This window comes from Sinocyclocheilus rhinocerous, unplaced genomic scaffold, assembly GCF_001515625.1.
Source record: "Sinocyclocheilus rhinocerous isolate Xijiao unplaced genomic scaffold, SAMN03320098_v1.1 scaffold652, whole genome shotgun sequence".
In the NCBI taxonomy this organism is placed as follows: Eukaryota; Metazoa; Chordata; class Actinopteri; order Cypriniformes; family Cyprinidae; genus Sinocyclocheilus; species Sinocyclocheilus rhinocerous.
The window spans coordinates 148,250-169,461 of NW_015642060.1; the positions used below are offsets into that span (position 1 = coordinate 148,250).

The window sequence follows — 21,212 nt, forward strand, 5'->3', positions numbered from 1 at the left end:
GTCAGTCTATATCAGTGTCTCCACATGATACTACGGGCAGGATGTGGTCTCCATAGCTCCCTTTTTCCGAAGGCTCACTTCCCCATCATTACCGCCGTGCTGTAACAACAAACAGGAAAAGCCTGAAGCACCTTTCACGAAGGTTGAAATCCCTTCTCTCAGAAAAGACTTCTGTGTTCAGGAACAGCGGCATGGCTATCTCTAGCAGCAATGTACTCACCTCTGGTCCCTTCGGGCTCCAAGGTCGTATTTGCACTGGGGCGTTGGGAAGGTTACAACCTTTGCGTTACATTTGTCTGACACGTTGCGGCTTGCCAACATTTGTAGCACCACAAGGTTGTGATGGTGTTCAGGTTGTGGCGCTTTCCATAGACCCCTAATGTCATCATGACATAACTCGTATTGAACGACAGAAAGGGAACGTCTCGGTTACGTACGTAACCCTCGTTGCCTGATGGAGGGAATGGAGACGTTATGTCCCTATGCCACAACCTCGAACCATCGTTGGTTGCCAGGGACACGTTCTTGGCTCCTCAGCATAAAACCTGATGAGTGGATACACCTGTCGCCTATTTATACCCGTATGCACTGGGAGTGGCTCAGCATGCAAAATCCACTAGCCAAATTTCATTGGCGTTTTGTCTTAATCAGAGAGTATTCAGTCTCCCAAGTAAGACCCCTAATGTCATCACGACATAACATCTCTGTTCCCTCCATCAGGGAACGAGGGTTACGTACATAACCGAGACGTTCCATCGTAGTTTATGCACATTTTTTTTATCGGATAAAAACTTTATCCTACTCAATTGTGCGCACAAGTTTTTATGCACATTTTTAGAGTGGAGGCGGGGACTAATTAGCATATTCATGAAGTCTGCATATACTTAATAAAGTAAGGAGTTATATTCAAGACATTTTAAGAATGAAGAAATTACTTTCATGGGTAAAACGTTTTATAAAACGTAAATATGTTTAAATATATCATTGTGATGATCAAAGATGAGTTTTACAGGAATAAAATTAGTGACTTTAAGTGAATAAAGACTTAAAATTCAGACTTCTCACAGAAGCCTGATGTATAGCTCCAGAATACATGGATTAAGAATGAAAAAAGAGAAGGGGCTGGAGTTAGGTTTATGGTTAGTGTCCAGCAACAACTTTAATAATGTTTAAAAAGTAATCCAGGATGCACCTGATGAAGTTGGTTGAGTGAATTTTAAGATGTTAGTATATATATCCTATACTTTGTTTTATTTCTTGGTTGGTTGATTGTATTTTAAATGTATGAATTTCAGAGGGTGTTACATGACAGATACAACAAATAATACAATAAATCCAAACTTTTTATAAAATTCAGCTTCGAAAAAGCACTAAGCAATTGTATATACAATTCTGTAAAACATTCTCTAAATGTACTTGTGATAAAAATTGTTCAAAAAAAGATAGACTGACTCAGCTCAGGCATTCTGCAAAATATCAATGAAAGAAATTCAAACGACATGGGAGAATGATCGGTTTAACAATTTCACATTGATGCACGTACATGATTTGACTACAGATATTGAAATGTTCAGTGGTGTGTAGTAGTTAATGATGTGTATGCTAATTACATAATTATTCAAATGCTAAACATCGACAGATGTTTATTTCGTACGTATGTTTGCATTTTTTCTCTGTTGTGTCCATGTCAAATAATAAGCAAAACAAAATAGAAAAGTAGAAAAGTTTTCTCATTTCTAAATCAAACTCATCAAACTTTAACTCATTTCTGAATAGTATGAATGTCTAGTTGTTTCTAACCCATCTGTGCAGTCTCAAGCCAGGACTCATCTGTTTCTTCAGCTTATTAGGGTAGTACTCATTACATTCTATTCAGGTCTTGAGCAGGAAACTGGTTTTGGCATTATGACAGCTTTTTGATGGAATTACTCATTCAGCATTTGAATACAGGTGGAGAGATGTGCTTGGCGTGAGCTGGTAATGAGTCTTCTCATTGCCACAGAGCAAAAATCATGTGAGATGAGCATGCAGGAGCTCTGCTTATTTTGTCATTTCATTACATAAAACAAACAACAGTGTGATGGTTAGTGTTCCTTGAAAGACCATATATGGAGCCTCACTGTACAAAAATAACTACATTTATCTAGCATGGCTTTTTAAACCCAGGCTCATTGGAAATATGTGAATTAGGTATCATCAATAAGTTACTGCCATGTTGTGATTAATATGTAATCATGTAATCCACAAAAAAAGTAACTGTAATCTGATCATGAACATTTAAAAAAGTAATATTCTCTAATTACAAGTACTTTATTTTTGGAATCTGATTACATAATCTAGACTACATGTAATCAGTTTCTACCCACTACAGTCCATATGTATGGCTTTTTTGACATGTTAAACTTTCTTGGTTACTCACCTGGTACAGCATTGCTCTTTCACAGGTACGAGTCCTGTGAAACTTGAGTCAAAACACTCCACAAAAGAGCTCAAAGCCTCGTACAAGCAAGCTAAAATTACATAGTTGCTTCAGCAAATGTATTTTTAGCTCACATTTGCTTTTGTAACCACTATCGGTCAGGTTTAATGTAGGAGTGACGCTACTTTCAAATGCGACAGAGCATTAACCTTATAGTGCCACTCACTGGAAACTTAAAGGGGTCATATGATGCGATTTCAATTTTTCCTTTCTCTTTGGAGTGTTACAAGCTCTTGGTGCATACAGAAGATCTGTAAAGTTGCAAAGACTAAAGTCTAAGAAGAGATATTCTTTATAAAAGTTAAGAGTCAGCCACACCTACCTAATTTTAGCACATTATTTTAGTTAACTTTTTTTCTTTTTGTTACATGAAAGCCACACAGACTGCCATATAATATTTATTTATTTGCCATGTCCTCATCATTTATTCTTTATACTTTCAAATGTACTAGCTTTTGCAAGGCTGTGCTTCTCAAATTAGGGTTATCAAATGAAATCATTATTTCTTGCCCAACTTGTAAAATCTGTGGATCCATGAAGCACAAGTATGAGAGGATGGTGATTGTTACTGTCAAGCTCCAAAAAAAGCACATAAAAGTACCATACACATAGTGCATATGATTTGTGTATGTTATTTCAAGTCTTCTGAATGCTTTATGAGAAAAACAGACTGTACTTTAAGAAGCATTTGCTCAAAATCTCAACCTCCCTTGATTAAATCTGGCACTCACGTCAGGACATTGGTTTGTTTATGTAAGCATATATGGAGTAAATAAAGAAATGACATACAGACTTCATTGGTTCTTGCATTTATCACCAACGCGGTACAGTCGGTGCTGGGTAGTAACTGATTACATGTAATCTGGATTACATAATCAGATTCCAAAATGTAAATATTTGTAAAAAAAAAATATATATATAAATGGTTAAAATTATATTACATTTTAATATACTTGGAATCAGACTACAGTTACTTTTTTATCCATTACATGAAAAGTAATCTCTCTTATTCACACAATAGCAATAAAATATTCATAATTTATTGATTCTCCCTAATCCTTCTTTTTTGTTAAACACACAAGCTGACTGCAGTTCCTTCACAAACCCCAGTTTGGGAAATCTTGACAATGTAATATTTAATGTACTTCATGTTGTTAATAAAAACAAATGGAAAATATTTTGGTAACACTTTCTATGAAGCCCGTATTTATAATACATTATAAGGGTATTCTTAATGCATTATAATGAATGCATAATGCATTGTAAAAAAAACGTATAATATGTTATATCAACTCATGAATAATCATAACAACAGTTATAATACATCATAATACTTACGTATTTGTGGTTATAAGTTTAAGAGTATGATTTTCTCTTTGTATTTTTGTATCAATATGGAACAAGATTATTCTATTTAAAGCTGCAGTCCGTAACTTTTTTGTGTTCAAAATTTACAAAATGTATATAATAATCGAGTACACCATGAATCCATTTTCCAAACCGTGTTTTTGGCTTGTCCTGAATCACTGCGGTACACCTATAATAAGTGTTTATATTCGGACTATTTTAGACTGGTTCGGGTGGGTACCGCTGCAGAGTAGCCCAGTACCTGCGTGATTCGCCATAGACATAAACAGAGAGAAGTAGCTCCGGCTACAATGTTCTTCCGCAAGACGCACGCAGTTCTGTTTATTAACCGCTAGAGCGCCAAAAGTTACGGACTGCAGCTTTAAATCAATGTGATGAACGTGTAAAGTCAAAAGTAATCTAAAAGTAATCTGATTATATTACCTAAAATGTGTAATGTAATGGATTACGTTACAGACTACAATATTTGTTATGTAATTTGGAATCAGTAACGGACTACGATTTTCAAATAATCTACCCAGCACTGGTTACAGTATACAGTATTTAAATTTTAAAAGTGACATTATTCTTTTAAACACAATACATAATATGAGATGTGGTGGAAATTACATAAAAAGAAATGACATTTCAGAAACACATCACAAAAATGATTCTCCATTTCAGTGGACAAACTGAACTAGGAGAGTTTCTTTTCTGCCCATATCCTCAAAGAAATCCATTTTCATTCCCTTTCCCTCCTTTAAAGCAACTGGACTGGACATTTTTGTGTTGGCATTAGCTGCGAGTGGGAATCTGGCTCCTTTCACCGAGAGATGAGCTGCTAATCTCAATTGTAATGGACTCACCAAAACCACAAAGCTCATTTGAACACAAAGTCCCCTGTTTCAGCCCTGAAAACCCTCAGCTCGCTCATGAATGCTTAATACTCGTTCTTGTTTTACCACAGCTTTAGCCTCATCCTTTCCCCACTGTTCATCTAAACTTCTTGTCTTGTCTTTTCTTTATTCTGCAGATGGGAAATACCACGGAAACTTCCCATTTTGTTTCCAAAATCCCAAAGGAGCACGATGTCTTCATGGGTTCTTTATACACAACCTTCTGTGAGTCCATTCACTTACAACTGATAGTTTTCACATTATGGACTTTTAAACCTTTATTTATAGAACAGTCGAGAGACAGTAAAGTTGAGGAAGAGAGAGGAGAAATGGCATGAGGATTTTTTCATGTTGATATCATACGGTTTATTATCATATGGTTTTTACAAATATCATAAATTATTGATATTTTACAGCCTGAACCAATCTTGCCTTGTCATAAAAATCTCATATTACCCAATGGTTTAGGAGACTTGACCTTGATACACAAACATGAGGGTCTATAGGGGGCCTATCTGCATGTTGGTTGAACCACACGTGACTTTGTTGGTTACCCAAAATGACAAATATTATTTTTTATATACTTTCCCCCCATGAATTAGTAAAGATGCCATCAAAAAAAAAAAGTATTTTCACGTATTTCATCCTTTTAATGAGTCTTTTTTTTTTATGTTATCAGGTGGGTTGTGTCTCCCTGACATTTTGGAATGTTTGCCCCTCTTGACTTTATCAAAATGTATTTTAATTCAGAAATGAAAGATATTCTCATCATAGCAGAGATGTATTAAAGTCATTGTATTTACAGTATGAACTCCATTTGCAATGTATGTTTGGATAAATTACTGGATAGAACAAAAACGTCATTGATCCAGATACCAAAATATACTTCATGTTAAACAGGAGCACTCAGCTTTGAAAGTATAGCCTTAATGCTTAGTCTGATTGTCTTTATTTTTGTCGCTAAACTAAAATTTCCTAGAATGGTTAGCTGTCCCTAGTGAAAAATAAATATACTTAAATGTATTTGAAATACATTTATTTCATGCTAAGTATACTACAATTACATTTTTATATGTATGTGCTTAATAAAATGTCCTGCAGTTGTTCTTTTAGTATATTAAACTGGTATACTTAAAGTCTGCTAAATTGGAACAACTAATTTGTACTTAATGTACTTTAATTGTGCTGAAGTACAAAGATATACTTCGTATATTTTATTGTGCTAAAGTGGAACTACACTTCAGGTACTCTTTAAATATTTTTGCATTTAAAGTCTGATTTCATTCAAAGATCATACAATCCTCATCAAAATTATATTAAAACACACTTAATATTAAGAAAAGTGCATTGTGCACAAGTAATATGCCAAGTAAATGTTTATTTATAATTTTTATATCAGTGAGTCTCGAGTTATCTGTCAGTATATGTTAATAGATTTTACTTAGTATGACATGAATGTATTTTAAGTATATTACTTTTTTACTAGGGGTGATACGCTCTTGATGATGACTTTGAATTGTCTGAAGCAATTCATTGCATGAAGCACCTCATGGTTTTTGCAGAGGTTTAATCACTTAACATCATTGCCTGGAATATATTGCAAAAATAAGCATCATAAAACTTACCACAAGGATGATGAACTGATGAACTGTTCAAAAGTAAATCCAAAACCACCAGTTTAAAAACTGACATGTAATTTCTGAGGGAACCCATGACTAAATAGTTGCGTTTCATTTCACTTTGTTAAATTTAAGTTTTAAGTTTAAGTTTCTCATTGGAACACAATCATGCAACACTTATATTTATGCATTTTGTACGCTTTTATCCAAAATGTGATGCTTGAGATACAGCTATATTGTGAACGTTAAAGTCTCAAGGGATGTTAGATCAAAACTTCAGAGGTCATTGGCAAACGGAGCAAGAGGACATATGACAGTTTAAAGGGTGACTTCAAATCGTAAAGTGCCAGAATAAATCATAGCAGTTTCAGGTCTTGCCAAGCTGTCGGAGCAATAACAAAACAGTAAAATAGGGGTTGCAGGGTGTTTAGAACAAGGAAAAACAAAGTGCTTGTGGTAGTGACTATTCACCAAATGTATTTCTTTCTCTTTTTAGGTATTCTGTCACTCTTGGGAAATGGCATCCTGCTCCTTGTTGCGTATCGTAAGAGATCATCTCTCAAGCCGGCAGAATTCTTCATCATAAATTTATCTATTAGTGACCTTGGGATGACAGTTACTCTCTTTCCCTTGGCGATTCCATCAGCCTTTGCTCACAAGCAATTAGACACACCTGAACAAGCTAATCAAGCTCTTACCAGGCATACCAGAAACGTCCCGGCAGGTGTGTTGAGGCAAGTTGGAGCTAAACTCTCAATTAGACACACCTGAACCAGCTAATCAAGCTCTCACTAGGCATACCAGAAACGTCCCGGCAGGTGTGTTGAACAAGTTGGAGCTAAACTCTGCAGGACACCAGCCCTCCAGGACCGAGTTTGGGCACCCCTGGACTAGACTCACCAACAGCGGGTTACAATTTCAATACAAGACCCGAGACAATGGCAACATGATGGCTACTTATAGCAAACAATACAGGTCACATGACAAGAACCAACCAATGAGAGACAGGACACATGACTAAGACTACCAATCAGAACATGATCCAATGAACAGAGGAACCAATAGCATGAAGACAAGAGGGCAAGGGAAGCATGACAGAACATGACTAAGGCCTAACTACAAAATAAAAGACATGAAATCAATGAACAAGAAACAAAACCCAAACACCACATTACAATTGTGAGATATAAAGTCATAATTATGTGAAATAATGTTGCAATTAAAATGGCAGTTGTGAGATATACAGTCACAATTGCAAGACATAAAATCACATTGTGAGATGAGAAAAAAACGATCAAAGGAGTTGCGAAATACAAAATTATATTGTGAGATATAATATCATAACGAGAAATAAAGTTGCAAACATGAGAAATAAATTAGCAATTGTGAAATATAGTCTTAAAATCACATTGTGAGATAAAAAAATCACAATCACAAGTAAAAGGGTAAAATTTAAATGATTAAATTAAAGATTAAAAATCATATTGTGAGCTAAAATCACATTTCAAAGAAATAAAAAGTTGCAATTATGGGAAATAAAGTAGCAATTGTGAAATATGCAGTTCAGATTGAATGACAAACACAAAGACACAAATCTTACATTGTGAGATCAAAAAAAAATCACAATCCCAAGAAATAAGATGGTAACTGAGATGTAAAATTACATTGAGAGATATAAAATCATATTTACAAGAAATAAAGCTGCAAATATAAGAAAAAAAGTAGCAATTGTAAGGTATACAGTCACAACTGTAAGGTAAAATCATATTGTGAGATATACAATTCCAATTACAAGAAATGTATTGTAGCTATGAGATACAACATTTAAAAAATTACGAGATATAATTTAAATAACAATGTGCATGTGATGCCACACATCAAAACTCTGTGGCAATGTTTTTTTCAGCCATTTCAGATCTGGCTTCTGTGCCATATTTGTAATGTAAAGATGGTTTTACTGCAAACTCAAAAAGTTACTGTCCATTGCTTTCTTTATTTGCTTCTCTCTCATTCTCTCAGGTGGCTGTTCGGAGAGCTGACATGTTTGTGCTATGCTGTATGTGGCGTCCTCTTCGGCTTATCCAGCATGACAAATCTCACCGCTCTGTCGTCCGTCTGCTGCCTCAAAGTCTGCTTCCCAAACTATGGTATTGTTCCTCAACACCTTTCACACCGCAATACATTTATCTTCCACCCTGGCCCTCCTCCATATCTTAATTAAGAATCGGATGCAGCTGCATGAATCCCTTCTGTCCTGCCATGATGCACCCCTAAGGGAAATGCATTACCTTATGGCTTTCAGTGTGATTATTGGATATTCTACCTTTTATCAGGCTCTAGATGCCCGGTGTTCGTTTGGCTTTTGGTCAATACTCCCAGGTCTGGACAAGAGCGGTTGGCCTCATTAGAGTTCATTAGTTTAGTCAGTTTCAGCATTTCAAGTTCAAGTTCAAGTTCAAATACTTTATTGCCAGTCTAGCCTTACAACAAGTGTCCAGCAGAACGAAATTGTGTTTCTCTGCAAACTATTAACAGTGCAAACTATTATGCACATTGAGCATTGGGCTCGGAGAAACTGATTGGATTTGACTGACTGTTGAAAAGATGAAGGTGTGTGTGGGAGAGAGGAGACAATTTAGATGGAGCAGGTTAACGGCATGTGGGTGAGCTTGAGAACAGAGATTAAGATGGCAAGGAGGACAGCAGGTGAACAGATGGATTCTGTAGGTGGAAGAGAAGCAAATATATTTGGTATGCAATTGAAGCCTTATTTTAGAGGGCATGTTTCCAGATAGGTTGTGAGTCTTTAGTTCTGCACCTGATAGATGTCATAACTATAGAGCAATATAGTATATTATAGTTAGTTGTGGAAGCACTGTTGGGGGCCTTTTTTAAATTCCACTGTGCTACTTTTCCATATTCCATGTAAGCTTGTGCTGGACAGGTATGTTTGACCGTTTTGCTCGTGTCTCGCACGACACGACATTCTAAAAATGCCCTTGAAAGTAACCAAAAATTGCATAAGAATTCCCATTCATCTCAATGGTAGTTGCTCAGCTGACGCACAGATAAGTATACAGCCTGTGTACTGCCATCAATGCTTAACAGAGATTTCATAAATAAAAACAGTATTTTAACATTCTTTACGTTTTACATTCTGGCCACTGTGTCACAAACAGTTTGGTCCATCCAATCAAACCAAATCAGACCATGTAGGGTCAAGGTTTGTAATGTCTAATCAAATGCGAGAAGATTTGCGTATACTGTATGTGTATGGTAAGTGACCTGTAGAGTATAGGCCGAAGCTATCAAGCTAGAAATATGTTAGGCTAGTATGCTGAAACTTTAATAAAAAAAAAAAGAGATATGCTGAATTTTGCAATCAATATATCTTCTGTAAATTACCATTATACATGTATTTAAAAGACATTATTAGTAATTTTTACATATGACAGAATATATCATGCATTTAACTTTAGATTTTCTAATCAGACATAGAACAAGGTTCCTATTAAAAGTATTTTTCAAGCCAATAGAATTGCTTTGACGTCCTGCTTGGACCCATTTGACAAGGACAAGCCCTATATAGTGCTGCAGAGCCGTAGTTTTATAGGCCAAGGTGGACAATAGCATCACCCTGACTCCCTTGACCAAACCCTAAACAATTTCATTGGCTTATTGATTATTACACAAATGTTTTGTTCATCAAAACACAGTCTTCACAAATGAACACAACTTTTATGAATTTTGATGCCTAAATACAACTGGCTGAAGTATAGGCTATAAACAAACTACACCACGGATGCATGACTTTAACGTCACCACAGTTAAGTTTCCGACAACTCTTTCAGTTTTTATAAAAAAATAAAAAATAAAAAATAAAAAAATAAACATTTTTGCTAAAAGTTTGAGTTAGAACAGTTTACAAGATTTAATAATAAACACAAACGAGGCTGTGAAAATGGCCTACCCTTTTTCACGACAATGGAACAAGTGCTAAAATGCGAACTCGCATATAGGTTTTGACCTAAAAAAAATATGTCACCCCTACAGCACATATTGTTCATGACTTCAATGTTCTATGGTCTCCTTTAAAAAAAGACAGAAAAAAAGAATTTATTCATGTACTTCTGACAAATTACAAGAATAAGGATGACTGATGTTTGATCGATAACTCATCTTACCACAGTATAGCTTTCTTGGTACAGAATCTTTCTCTCGTAAGCACATGTGGGAAATGAATGGATTTGGCCAACAGGAAGTGGTGTGCTTCTAAAAGAAAAAAGTTTTGCTTTCAAAATGTATTTTCAGTTTTTTTTAATGTAAAATAAACACAGTATAAAACATTTAACAGTGATCAATACTTTGTGCTAAATGAATGCTTCTGTGATTTTGCGTTCTTTAATAGGTAACAAATTCTCCTACTCTCGTGCCTGTCTGATGATAGTGGGGGTGTGGTGCTATGCCATGGTGTTTGCTGTGGGTCCCTTGGCAAATTGGGGTCACTATGGCCCTGAACCCTACGGGACAGCATGCTGCATAGACTGGTAAGTGCCTGGGAGGATGTTAATGGGAGCACTGAAAGATTCTCAGAAAAACAGACAAAGAGAGCCAAAAGGTCAGCCTAAAGGTGATATGTAATTTATATGCTATTATTCTAAGGTTTTCTGTGTGATTGTCTGGGCATTGCAGTTGCCCAGGTGTTCTAAGTGAGTGAGTGAGTGAGTGTGTGTGTGTGTGTGTGTGTTTGCGTGCACTCTGGGTAGTTGCTTACTGACCCAAGTCAAAAGAGCCCTATTCCTGTTTAGAGACTGATATTCTAGTCTTGAGATATGGCTCGGGTCCCTCAATAAGTACAAGTATATTGGATTTTGTTTTATCATCTGCCAAGGAAACATTGTAAATGTGATCACTTTGATAGTTTTATAGTGCCACAGAGCTACATTGTACTTTTCACTTTTTTGGAAACTTAAAAACCTACAAATGGCTTATTTATAGTTGCAAAATGAACTGGGATAGGAAAAAAGTATATTATCATCAAAAAATGACACACTTCTTAAAGTAATCTAATGCACTGAATGTTCTATTGAGATCACATGGAGTACTCTCTAACAAAATTACTCCACTCTTTTTATGGTTTTATTTTTAGAAATTGTTGCCTTTGTTTATAGGATAGTAGAGTGCAGACATGAAAATCAGGCTGTGGCTCTTTTGTCCCCAGTAATTTTATGTCTCGGTCAGCTAGCCCAGTGACACCTACATAGCCATCTACTTCAACAACTTTGCAAAACATTCATGCAATGTTGTATAGTGCCAGAGGTTTTGTGTTTCACACCTGGACCATGAAATATGCTCTTGATTTAGGGTTTGAGCCTTTTTATAAGGAAAGGATCCGCCAACCCCTGGGTTATAGGCCAAGCATTCTTTTGCTTTCACACCTGCCATTCCCACAACAGGTTTAGGCCCACATTAACTACACCTTCTCAAAGATTAGACCACCCCAGATGGGACTTGAACCCACAATCCCTGGCTTGTCTCAGTGCCTTATCCATTAGGCCACTGTGGCTGAGGCTCATGTGCCCCCAATACTTCTCAGTCTTGGTCAGGTGGTTTAGTGGCATTTGAATTGTATTTATAACACAAGCATAGTGATCTAGATCAATGTCTGCTTCAACAGCTCCTCAGAACATTCATGCAGCGTTGATATAGTTTCAGGACTAAGAGGATTGTTATGACCGGACTGTGGAATAGCCACAGGAATGAGGCCTAAAATATGGAAGTGGTTTAAGTCCCGAAGTCAGTGGGTTTTTGGTTAGATAGGGAGAAATCTAAAACATTCTGAGAAATGGATCCCAAGGACTGAAGTTGAGAAACACTAAACTAGATTAAAGTCTACTTAAACCGCTTCTCAAAACACTGGTACAGTGTTCCAATAGTCCCAGGACTAAGAGGCTTTGTGTTTTACACCTGGACGATGGATCTGTACTGTACTGGACTGTAGCAGACAACGGTTTCGATCCATCGACCTCTGGGTTATGGGCCCAGCACTCTCCCACTGTGATATTCTGCTCACCTTAGGAGAAATCCTATACCCAGGTATTTTGAAAACAACTTGACTTTAGGCCTAAATTAAAGGGATAATTCACCCAAAAATGAAAATTATGTAATTAATTACTCACCCTCATGTCGTTCCAAACCCATAAGACCTTTGCTCATCTTCGGAAAAAAAAATTAAGGCATTTTTGATGAATTCCGATAGCTTTCTGAGCCTGCATAGACAGCAATGGAACTGACTCGTTCAAGGCCTAGAAATGTAGCAAGGACATCATTAAAATAGTCCATGTGACATCAGTGGTTCAACCTTAATTTTACGAAGCTACGAGAATACTTTTTGTGTGCAAAGAAAACAAAAATAATTACTTTATTCAACAATTTCTTCTCTTCTGTGTCAGTCTTTGACTAGTCTCAGCCTCAGACGTCACACCTACGGACCGTTGGCTGAACGTCTGATGCATACGGCACACAAAAGTGGAAACACTTCAGGAGTTTCGAAGTCGTCATCGGATTGGTTGAATTATACAGGATTTCCTGGAGACGTGTGTGTTGCATTCTTAAACGTTCCGCCTGGAAACAAAGATGCCGTGACGCCAAACCCCCTCACGAAAGAAGAAAGCCGTCCTGTTTACAACTGTGACAATGAGTGCTTATCATGATCAACAAATCGCTGGATTTTCAAAAGTATGTGAAATATTTAAAGTTCGCGGCATAGAATCTTTAAAATACTTCCGAGAGTTTTACACACCGGTCTGTTATTGTGGCGACATTTCCACGCCCCGAAACGTGATGCTGAACGAAACGAACTGTGATTGGTTGTTTAACATGTTGGTCAAACGGCCTCATGGGCGGGCCTTGGCCAATGAAAGCTGCCATGGATTCCAGACCTTCAGCCGTCAGTCTGAAGGTCTGGCTACGCGAGACTAGTCTTTGACACACATTCATGACAGTCCAATGACGCATGCATGTGCATTCTTTTGCTTGCAAACAAGGCGCAGCACATAGGTCAAAATGCCGGCTCCTGTGTCAGCAGCACAACATGCATGCGTCGTGGTACTCTTGTGAACGCGCAGCGGACACTGACACGGAAGAAAAGAATGGTTGAATAAACATTATTTTTGTTTTCTTTGCACACAAATAGTATTTTTGTAGCTTCATAAAATACAGGTTGAACCACTGATGTCACATGGACTATTTTAACAATATAATTTAGGGTCAGAAAGCTCTCAAATTTCATCAAAAATATCTTAATTGGTGTTCCGAAGATGAACATAGGTCTTATGGGTTTGGAACGACATGAGGGTGAGTAATTAATAACAGAATTTTCATTTTTGGGTGAACTATCCCTTTAAGTGCTACTTTTTATAGTTTTGGCTAGACAATGACCAATTTGGCATAGCACAGTGGTAGCTTTGCTTTCAGAAAGACTTGAGTATCTATGTAAATGTAGAAGTCTTAGCAGAGGATGGTTTTGATTAATCAACCTCTGGGCAATGCTCTTTAACCACTCTGCTTAAACTCACCACAGATGGGTATTGAACCCACAGTCCCTGGCTTAGGAGGCCAGTACCTTATCCATTAGGCCACGGGGGTTGTGGCTCATGTGCCCCCAATAATTCTCAGTCTCTCTCAGGTGGCCCAGTAACACCAACAATCTGGGCATATGAACAAGGGCATATTAGGGTCACCGTAATGGGGGGGAAAAAAGAACAAGGTTTGGAGGATTCAGACAATGGTCAGACAATCAGTGATTTCAGTCCAAGGAAATAAGCAGAGGCCCTAGAAACTCCAGCGGTGCCCCTGATTATCATCACCATTGATATGTCCTGTCCTCTCTTTCAGGTATGCACCAGGCCAGGATGCTCTGTCCATGTCTTACATTATCTGTCTCTTCCTCTTCTGCTATGCCCTGCCTCTTGCCATCATCCTCCTCTCCTACATACTGATACTCATCACTGTACGAGGGTCACGGCAGGCAGTACAGCAACATGTGTCGCCACAGACCAAGACAACAAATGCCCATATCCTCATTGTGAAGGTAAGGTGCAAAGCATCATTGCTTAAAGGTGACCTATTATGCTCCTTTTTACAAGATGTAAAATAAGTCTCTGATGTTTTAGTTCAAAATACCTCACAGATAATTTTTTTATAGCTTGTTAAAATTACCGCTTTTAGGGTATGAGCCAAAATGCGACATTTTTGTGTATGTTCCTTTAAATGCAAATGAGCTGGTGCTCCCGGCCCCCTTTCAGAAGAGGGCGGAGCTTTAAGAGCTCAAGCTCCAGCAAACAAATAAACATTCTACTATTAGTACAAGCCTGTTATCTTTACAGCAAAACGTACTCAGTCATCTGATTGTACTGTGTATAATAAATGCGTGTTTACGGGGAGCACATCATGCAATAAAAATAATGACATAGCTGGTCTCATGGTGTCTTCACATGCTATCACAAACTTTATAAGTCCCACTTGTGATTATGAGCTCGACAAATTCAAGCGGTCGACTTCACATTGCTTTCATATGCAATTTTTAACTACCACATTCCTATTTACAATCATTCTGGTAGCATGTGAAGGCAGCACCAGTGAAAACAGGCAGAGATAATGGTAGCTTTAGCAACATTATACTCGTCCTCTTATTTTTTGCAATCAGTTTCTAATTCAAACATATATGGCTAATTAAATCCAATATTGTACAGCATTAACTACATAAATTAACAGAGTGAAAGTGGAATACGTAGTCCAAGCTTATGTAAATGAGTGGAGGACGGGACTAATTTGCATATTAATCGCTCTGTATATATACTAAATGAGGAAAGGATGTAGAGTTATTTTCAAGCCATTTTAAGGAAGAAGACTTTATTTTCACATCCTTTTGATTATTTGCGTTAAGGGATACAATTAATGAATGCAGGGGGATTTAATTTCTAGCGTTTCAAAGTACAACAGTGCTTTGCAACTGCAAATGAAGAATGAATCATTTACTTCTTTTCTCCAGAAAGTGTGGAAATATAGAGTTATTTCTGATTCTTTCATAGCTCTCAGTGGCAGTGTGCATCGGTTTCCTGACTGCCTGGAGCCCTTATGCTGTTGTGGCAATGTGGGCCGCATTTGTGGAACCCAGTAAGGTTCCCCCTATAGCCTTTGCATTAGCAGCTATCTTTGCCAAATCCTCCACCATCTACAACCCTGTGGTGTACCTGGTATTCAAGCCCAACTTTCGCAAATCTCTGAGCAGGGACACCGCTCAGATTCGAAAACGAATATGTTCCAGCCCGTGCAAAGGAAGCCCTGTGCCTGGTGAGAAGGATCTTCAACGGCAAACATCTCTATGCTGCAACAAGGATGCTAGCAATGCCACTCGACTCTCCAATGGCCTGGCGGATAGCCATGGCGCTTGTCTTCATTGCACAGAGGCGGACCCTCATTGTCAACAGACCCCGCCTCAAAGGACTGCCTGTGTGCTGATCGGTACATCCTACAGCGAGGTGAATGTGAGTCAGCTGCCGGAGAAGATGCAAGCTGACCTTCTGTGAAGGCCCTATAGGCTCTCCTCATGCCAGCACAAGGACAAATGTGAGGAATAGATGGATGGGCGGCCTTAAAATGAAACTTCTGGCCACTAGAGATAAGCTTGATGTGTCAGAGACAAACTGTGGTCACTTCTGATACTGATGTCACGTATTAGGAGCTGCAAAACAATTGACCCTGCACTAAGTCCCGTCTTAAAAAGGTTACTGACCAGTCCTACCATAGCAACTGTTCGCAGTTGTTTCAGACTAGCTTGTGCTATTTTACTGAAAGTCTATTCACAGAGATTTGTGATTCATTCAACTGTGAAAAATAACAAAAGATGAGTTATATGAGGTAAGCAGCTGCAAAACATTTGGGGATTTTTTAAACTTCAGTAGTTAGTTGCACCAAGTAGTTTTTGAGGTAGAGTGGTTGTTCACTATTATTTTAAGTTAAATCAAGCTTCCTAAGCAAAAACGTCTGACACAACATTAAGAATTTATTGAACGTTAATTATTTGGTTGAATAAACTATCAGTATAACTTTAAATGATAATAACATGCCTTTTCTAAATGTGTGTTATTGATGTTACTGTGAACAATTCATCCTTGCATATGTTTAATTTTTTCAATAGTTTTTTGACATTGTAATTTTTAGTTAAATGGTCTCAATTAATGAAAATGTCTCAATATTCTGGTGAATGAACTATGCTGGACTGCACCAATCATTTTGTAATCACTTAAACCCCGACCCTTTCTTACAATCGAAGTCTTACATTCATATCTTCCTCCGTCTAGACAGAATACTCAAATGTATGTCACAATACAGAAAAAAAGATCTGTCATTACATCCATAACATTGTGACTTTAGGAAAAAAAGTTTCTACAACTGTCTAGCCCTGAAAGTTAATAAACTTAAAATTGCTTAGCTGTTGATAATATAGATAAATTCAAAGAAATGGGCAAATCTAACCAAAAGGAACAATAATCACACCAATGGTGACTTAAACATTAAAACATCAAAAACACATATATCGTCAACATTTAATTCTAAATAACAATTAATGTACACATCTTTGTAATTCCCCATGTTTTGATCAAATAAGGGATTATGGGTATTCCTCCAACCACAATGCTTCTTTAGAGGGCATACTCAGCTATGTGAGGTTCAAATTGTTTAACCTTTATAGCTTTACATAAGCAAACTCAAAACAATTCACAACTTTAATTTTCACTTTATAATTGTTTGTATAATAACCTAAAGGAAAATATTAAATACATTCCATACAATGTATGAAAACAATAATACTCAAATCAAGTGAAGCTGTGATTAAGTCATTTCTGGCAATTATAAGCAGGGTAGAATGAGTGATCAAACTTGACATTATAATTTATCACTATTTAAAATGACCTAAAAGTAAATATTTACTTTTTATATTAATGTCAGCTTTTTATATTAGATAGTTTAGATTGTATCTAACAAATTGGAAATTTTGAAAACATCTGGATTTTTTAAAAAGTGTTTCTACAGAACGTTCTGTTAGGCTCGTCTGAGCCAAGGAGTCAGTGTCGGGTTGGTCGCTTAACATGATTCCGTTAGCTCCTGCTGGTAGATTAACTACACCATCTGGGCATTGTAGTGGTTACTACAAGTTATCCGAAATCCCATAAATCCTTCAGACTGGTCAGCTGACAACATTTCTGATTCTTTGATTGTTTTAACTGTCAAGGTGAAATTCCTTATCTGATGCCCCAAAAATAAAAGAAGAAAGGAGTCATCTGACACTCTCACTCTTACATCTGACGATAACTCACTTCTTAAAAGAAATAGTTCACCCCAAAATGAAAATTTTGTCATAATTTACTCACCCTCATGTCGTATGAGTTTCTTTCTTATGTTGAATATAAAAGAAGATAGTTTGACAAATGCTGGTAATTAAACAGTACTTCTTTCCCTACTATGGAAGTCAATGGGGACCACATTTGCGTTCAACATAATAAAATAAACTTTTATATGACATGAGGGTGAGTAAATGATGAAAAGATTTTCATTTTGGGGTGAACTATTCTTTTAAGTTGGTGCCACATGTGAGAACCACTACAACAGCATGTATTACTGGCAAAATCTATGTATTCTGACCAAATTAATTTTTGCAAGCAATATTATAAATATTTCATTATATTATAGTAGATGTTTGACCAGTGCCTATTTTTTTTAATTGAATAGCTAAAAATAGACTTTTGAAATGATTTTTTATGATGTTAGTGCGCTTGCGCGTGCCTCAAAAGATGACTTACAAAGATACATAACACACTACATGCTTTATGCAAGCACTATATAGGATAAATCACTATACAGGATTTACCCTATTATACTTTATCGACACGAAATGATAGGTGAAACAACAAACAGCCACCCACAAATAGTCTATAAACAAAGCATCAGGCAGTCTTTGAGTTCACATGAACAACAGTTAAAGTTTCTCGTCGTCAGGCTACAGAAGAATACCATAATTCCTCCGTTCAATTAGGCCTAAGACATCGAGAGTCACGCAGACCTATAACAACCCAGCCACAACACATAATTGCAAATAACATGCCTTACCTTAACACAGAATCGACCATAGTCCAGCGTTTATATTTTTTCTACGAATCTTTGGGTTAACATGTACTAAACATGAGTGGAATTTGCACCGCAGCGCCCCCACACCTTGATGCTCATGACAAGAATAGCATGTATAGTTATCTTTATTGAAGTGAATTAGGTTTAAATTGCCGTCATGCATGAATGAATGATATTTTTGCAATTTTACACATAATAATCCACGATGATCACATTACACAAAACTGAAATTGCACGTCAAAATAACACATTGTCAATATTTTTTTGAGACCCCCCAAAATTTCACAAATCCCGTTTTCAGGGGAGCCCATGTCTTATTAAGGGGAGCCGAGCTCCCCCTAGCTCCCCCGTAGTTCGCACCCTGCATACAGTACTTGTGCCAGCTAAGCAATTGTCATTGAGATAAATGGAAAAGCTTAATGGATAGCTTTTACCTCCTTGGTCTGAGAAAGCAACAGTAACCAAGGGGCGGAGCTTAGCAAAGGGTCAATTCAGGATGCCAAGTAGTTTCTAAGGTTCACAAGAATTTTCTCAGAGGTGTACAGGAACTAGAAAGTCTGCCCAACAACTCCATTTTACTATCCACTGAAAACCCACATAGGTCGTAAAAAATGTTTGTGTGAAAATCTCTCATAGTGGTGAACCATGACTTTGCCAGCATCACCAACATAAGAAACAGTGGCTGACTCTGTTTAACTAATAGCACAGCTGTTGGCTGATCAAATCTTGTGATATTGGAGGAAGGTAATTCATCTTTCAATGAAGTAGTGACAAAGAAGAAGAGAATCTTGTTTGCCATTACTTAATGTTCCACCAACTTCTCTATGGAGAGAGAGAGAAAGAATAAAAGAAAGACAAGGGTCAGGTAAAGGAGTAAGCCTTGGGGAGGACATGAGTTTTGTGTCTTGCTCAAGAGCACAACATCTGACATCTATGTCAGCAGACCGACGGTATGCTGTACTAACATTAACATCCTCATAAAATGGTCTTTGTGTTCTACAAACCTATCTGTGAGTTCCACAGTGCACTGTATTTTATATATACTCTATGTATATTGTTGTTAAACACCACTAACAGTTATGCAAAGAAATCATTTACAGCTTGCATGCAATATTATCAGCTGCAATTAAAAAAAATTGTTTGATCATTACATGAACTAAAATACATTTCTGGATATGGGAATATGATATCATATGACATTCTGTAACAATGCAGCATTTATTGCTATTTTCATCAGTGAGCCAAGATAGACTACAACAAGACTCCATTAGCTGACTAATTTCAGTCTGCCATTTCTTTTGAAACAAGTTCAATAAATCAGAGATGATCAATAGAATGTTTTTATCATAAATATTTCCATTTCATTTGATCATCTTTTTATTTGATCAGAAAATATGATATTTGATTATTACTCACTTTCCATAAAACCCATAGAGTGTCCTTAGAGCATATGATTATAAATTATAGTTAAGTTAAAATATAAACAGATATCTTAAAAAAAAGAAAGAAAAAAAAAATTTCTACATCTTCTGTCAAACTGAGGAGGTTTATGTTAAAATATATGGATTTTCAGTTTATTCATAATCAAAGTTGGATGCTTAATTTGAAAATTATTTGAAATTTGTAATGAATATTTACCACAATATTTTTATACTGTATATCTGACAGTGTTAAATGAAAACCATTTATTGAGAAAATGAAAGAAGCAGGAGGTTTGCACTAAAAGGTAAGATAAGCAAAGTCCCATACTTGGCTTATCTCTTATTAATGCCAACACACACACACACACACACACACACATATATATATATATATATATATATATAAAAATTACATATCCTGCAATAATCCTATACTGCATATTGTGTGATTTATGGAAGGATACTGTGTGTAAAACAATAAGGTGACAATCATATGATAAACCATTCTTCCCTAAATCTTAATCTTCATTTTCATTGAACAAAATATAATTATTTATTTATTTCATTTGATTTTTGATTGAAACACGACATGGAAATTTTCTTGACCGATTTGGTGAGATTTTTCACCCATGTGATTCCCTCAAGCTGGAGGGTATCTGGGAAAATGAGAGTGACCTCGCCGAGAATCCAAAATGACTGCTTGTTTATTTGAGTATAGACTAATCCTTAGCCTGAGCTCCGGTTTAAAACAGCTACGGCCTGCGGAAACTGTGAAAATCCTCCTTTAGCAGTTTTAAAACCTGTATTTTTTCAGGCTGTGAGCTTTCACTTCTGACTAATGTCACTATGTGGAGTCATCTTTACTCAGAGGGCAGATTTACAAAAGGCTAAGCTTATCCCTAAACCCATCACTTACTTCATCTGGATTGCTAATCTGCTCCCCAAATCACACCAGAATGACATTTACCTCTCACAGTGTTGATCAGCGGTTCCTGGGACAAGCATAGTGTATTTCTCACCTGTACATGTGCTGATATCTGATTCAAACAAAAATTTGTCATGGTTTAGCTTTCCTGTTTCCTGATAGGTCTTTCTGTTAAAGGGACAGTCACCCAAAAATATGAGTTTTGTCATCATTAACTCACTCTCATGTCATTCCAAACCTGTTTGAACCTGTTGAGCCTGTTGAAACACACACACACACACACACACACACACACACACACACACACACACACACACACACACAAATGCAATGAAA

General features: G+C 36.8%; 1 protein-coding gene and 1 long non-coding RNA gene across 2 annotated transcripts in view; one reads left to right on the forward strand and one right to left on the reverse strand.

The window, feature by feature from the left end:
• opn7d (opsin 7, group member d) overlaps window positions 1-16,400 on the forward strand; it is a 56,699-nt gene extending 40,299 nt beyond the window's left edge. The window contains exons 2-7 of the mRNA XM_016572487.1: window positions 4,860-4,947; window positions 6,838-7,000; window positions 8,361-8,488; window positions 10,750-10,888; window positions 14,238-14,433; window positions 15,434-16,400. Coding sequence (XP_016427973.1) covers window positions 4,860-4,947; window positions 6,838-7,000; window positions 8,361-8,488; window positions 10,750-10,888; window positions 14,238-14,433; window positions 15,434-15,931 — 1,212 coding nt within the window. The 3' untranslated portion in view covers window positions 15,932-16,400. The remainder of the gene's footprint in view (window positions 1-4,859; window positions 4,948-6,837; window positions 7,001-8,360; window positions 8,489-10,749; window positions 10,889-14,237; window positions 14,434-15,433) is intronic.
• LOC107755599 (uncharacterized) lies at window positions 12,771-13,389 on the reverse strand. The gene is made up of 3 exons (XR_001641716.1): window positions 13,333-13,389; window positions 13,234-13,236; window positions 12,771-12,800 (listed from the first exon to the last, which is right to left on the reverse strand). It is a non-coding gene; the product is annotated as an uncharacterized LOC107755599 (long non-coding RNA).
• Window positions 16,401-21,212: the final 4,812 nt, after the last annotated feature.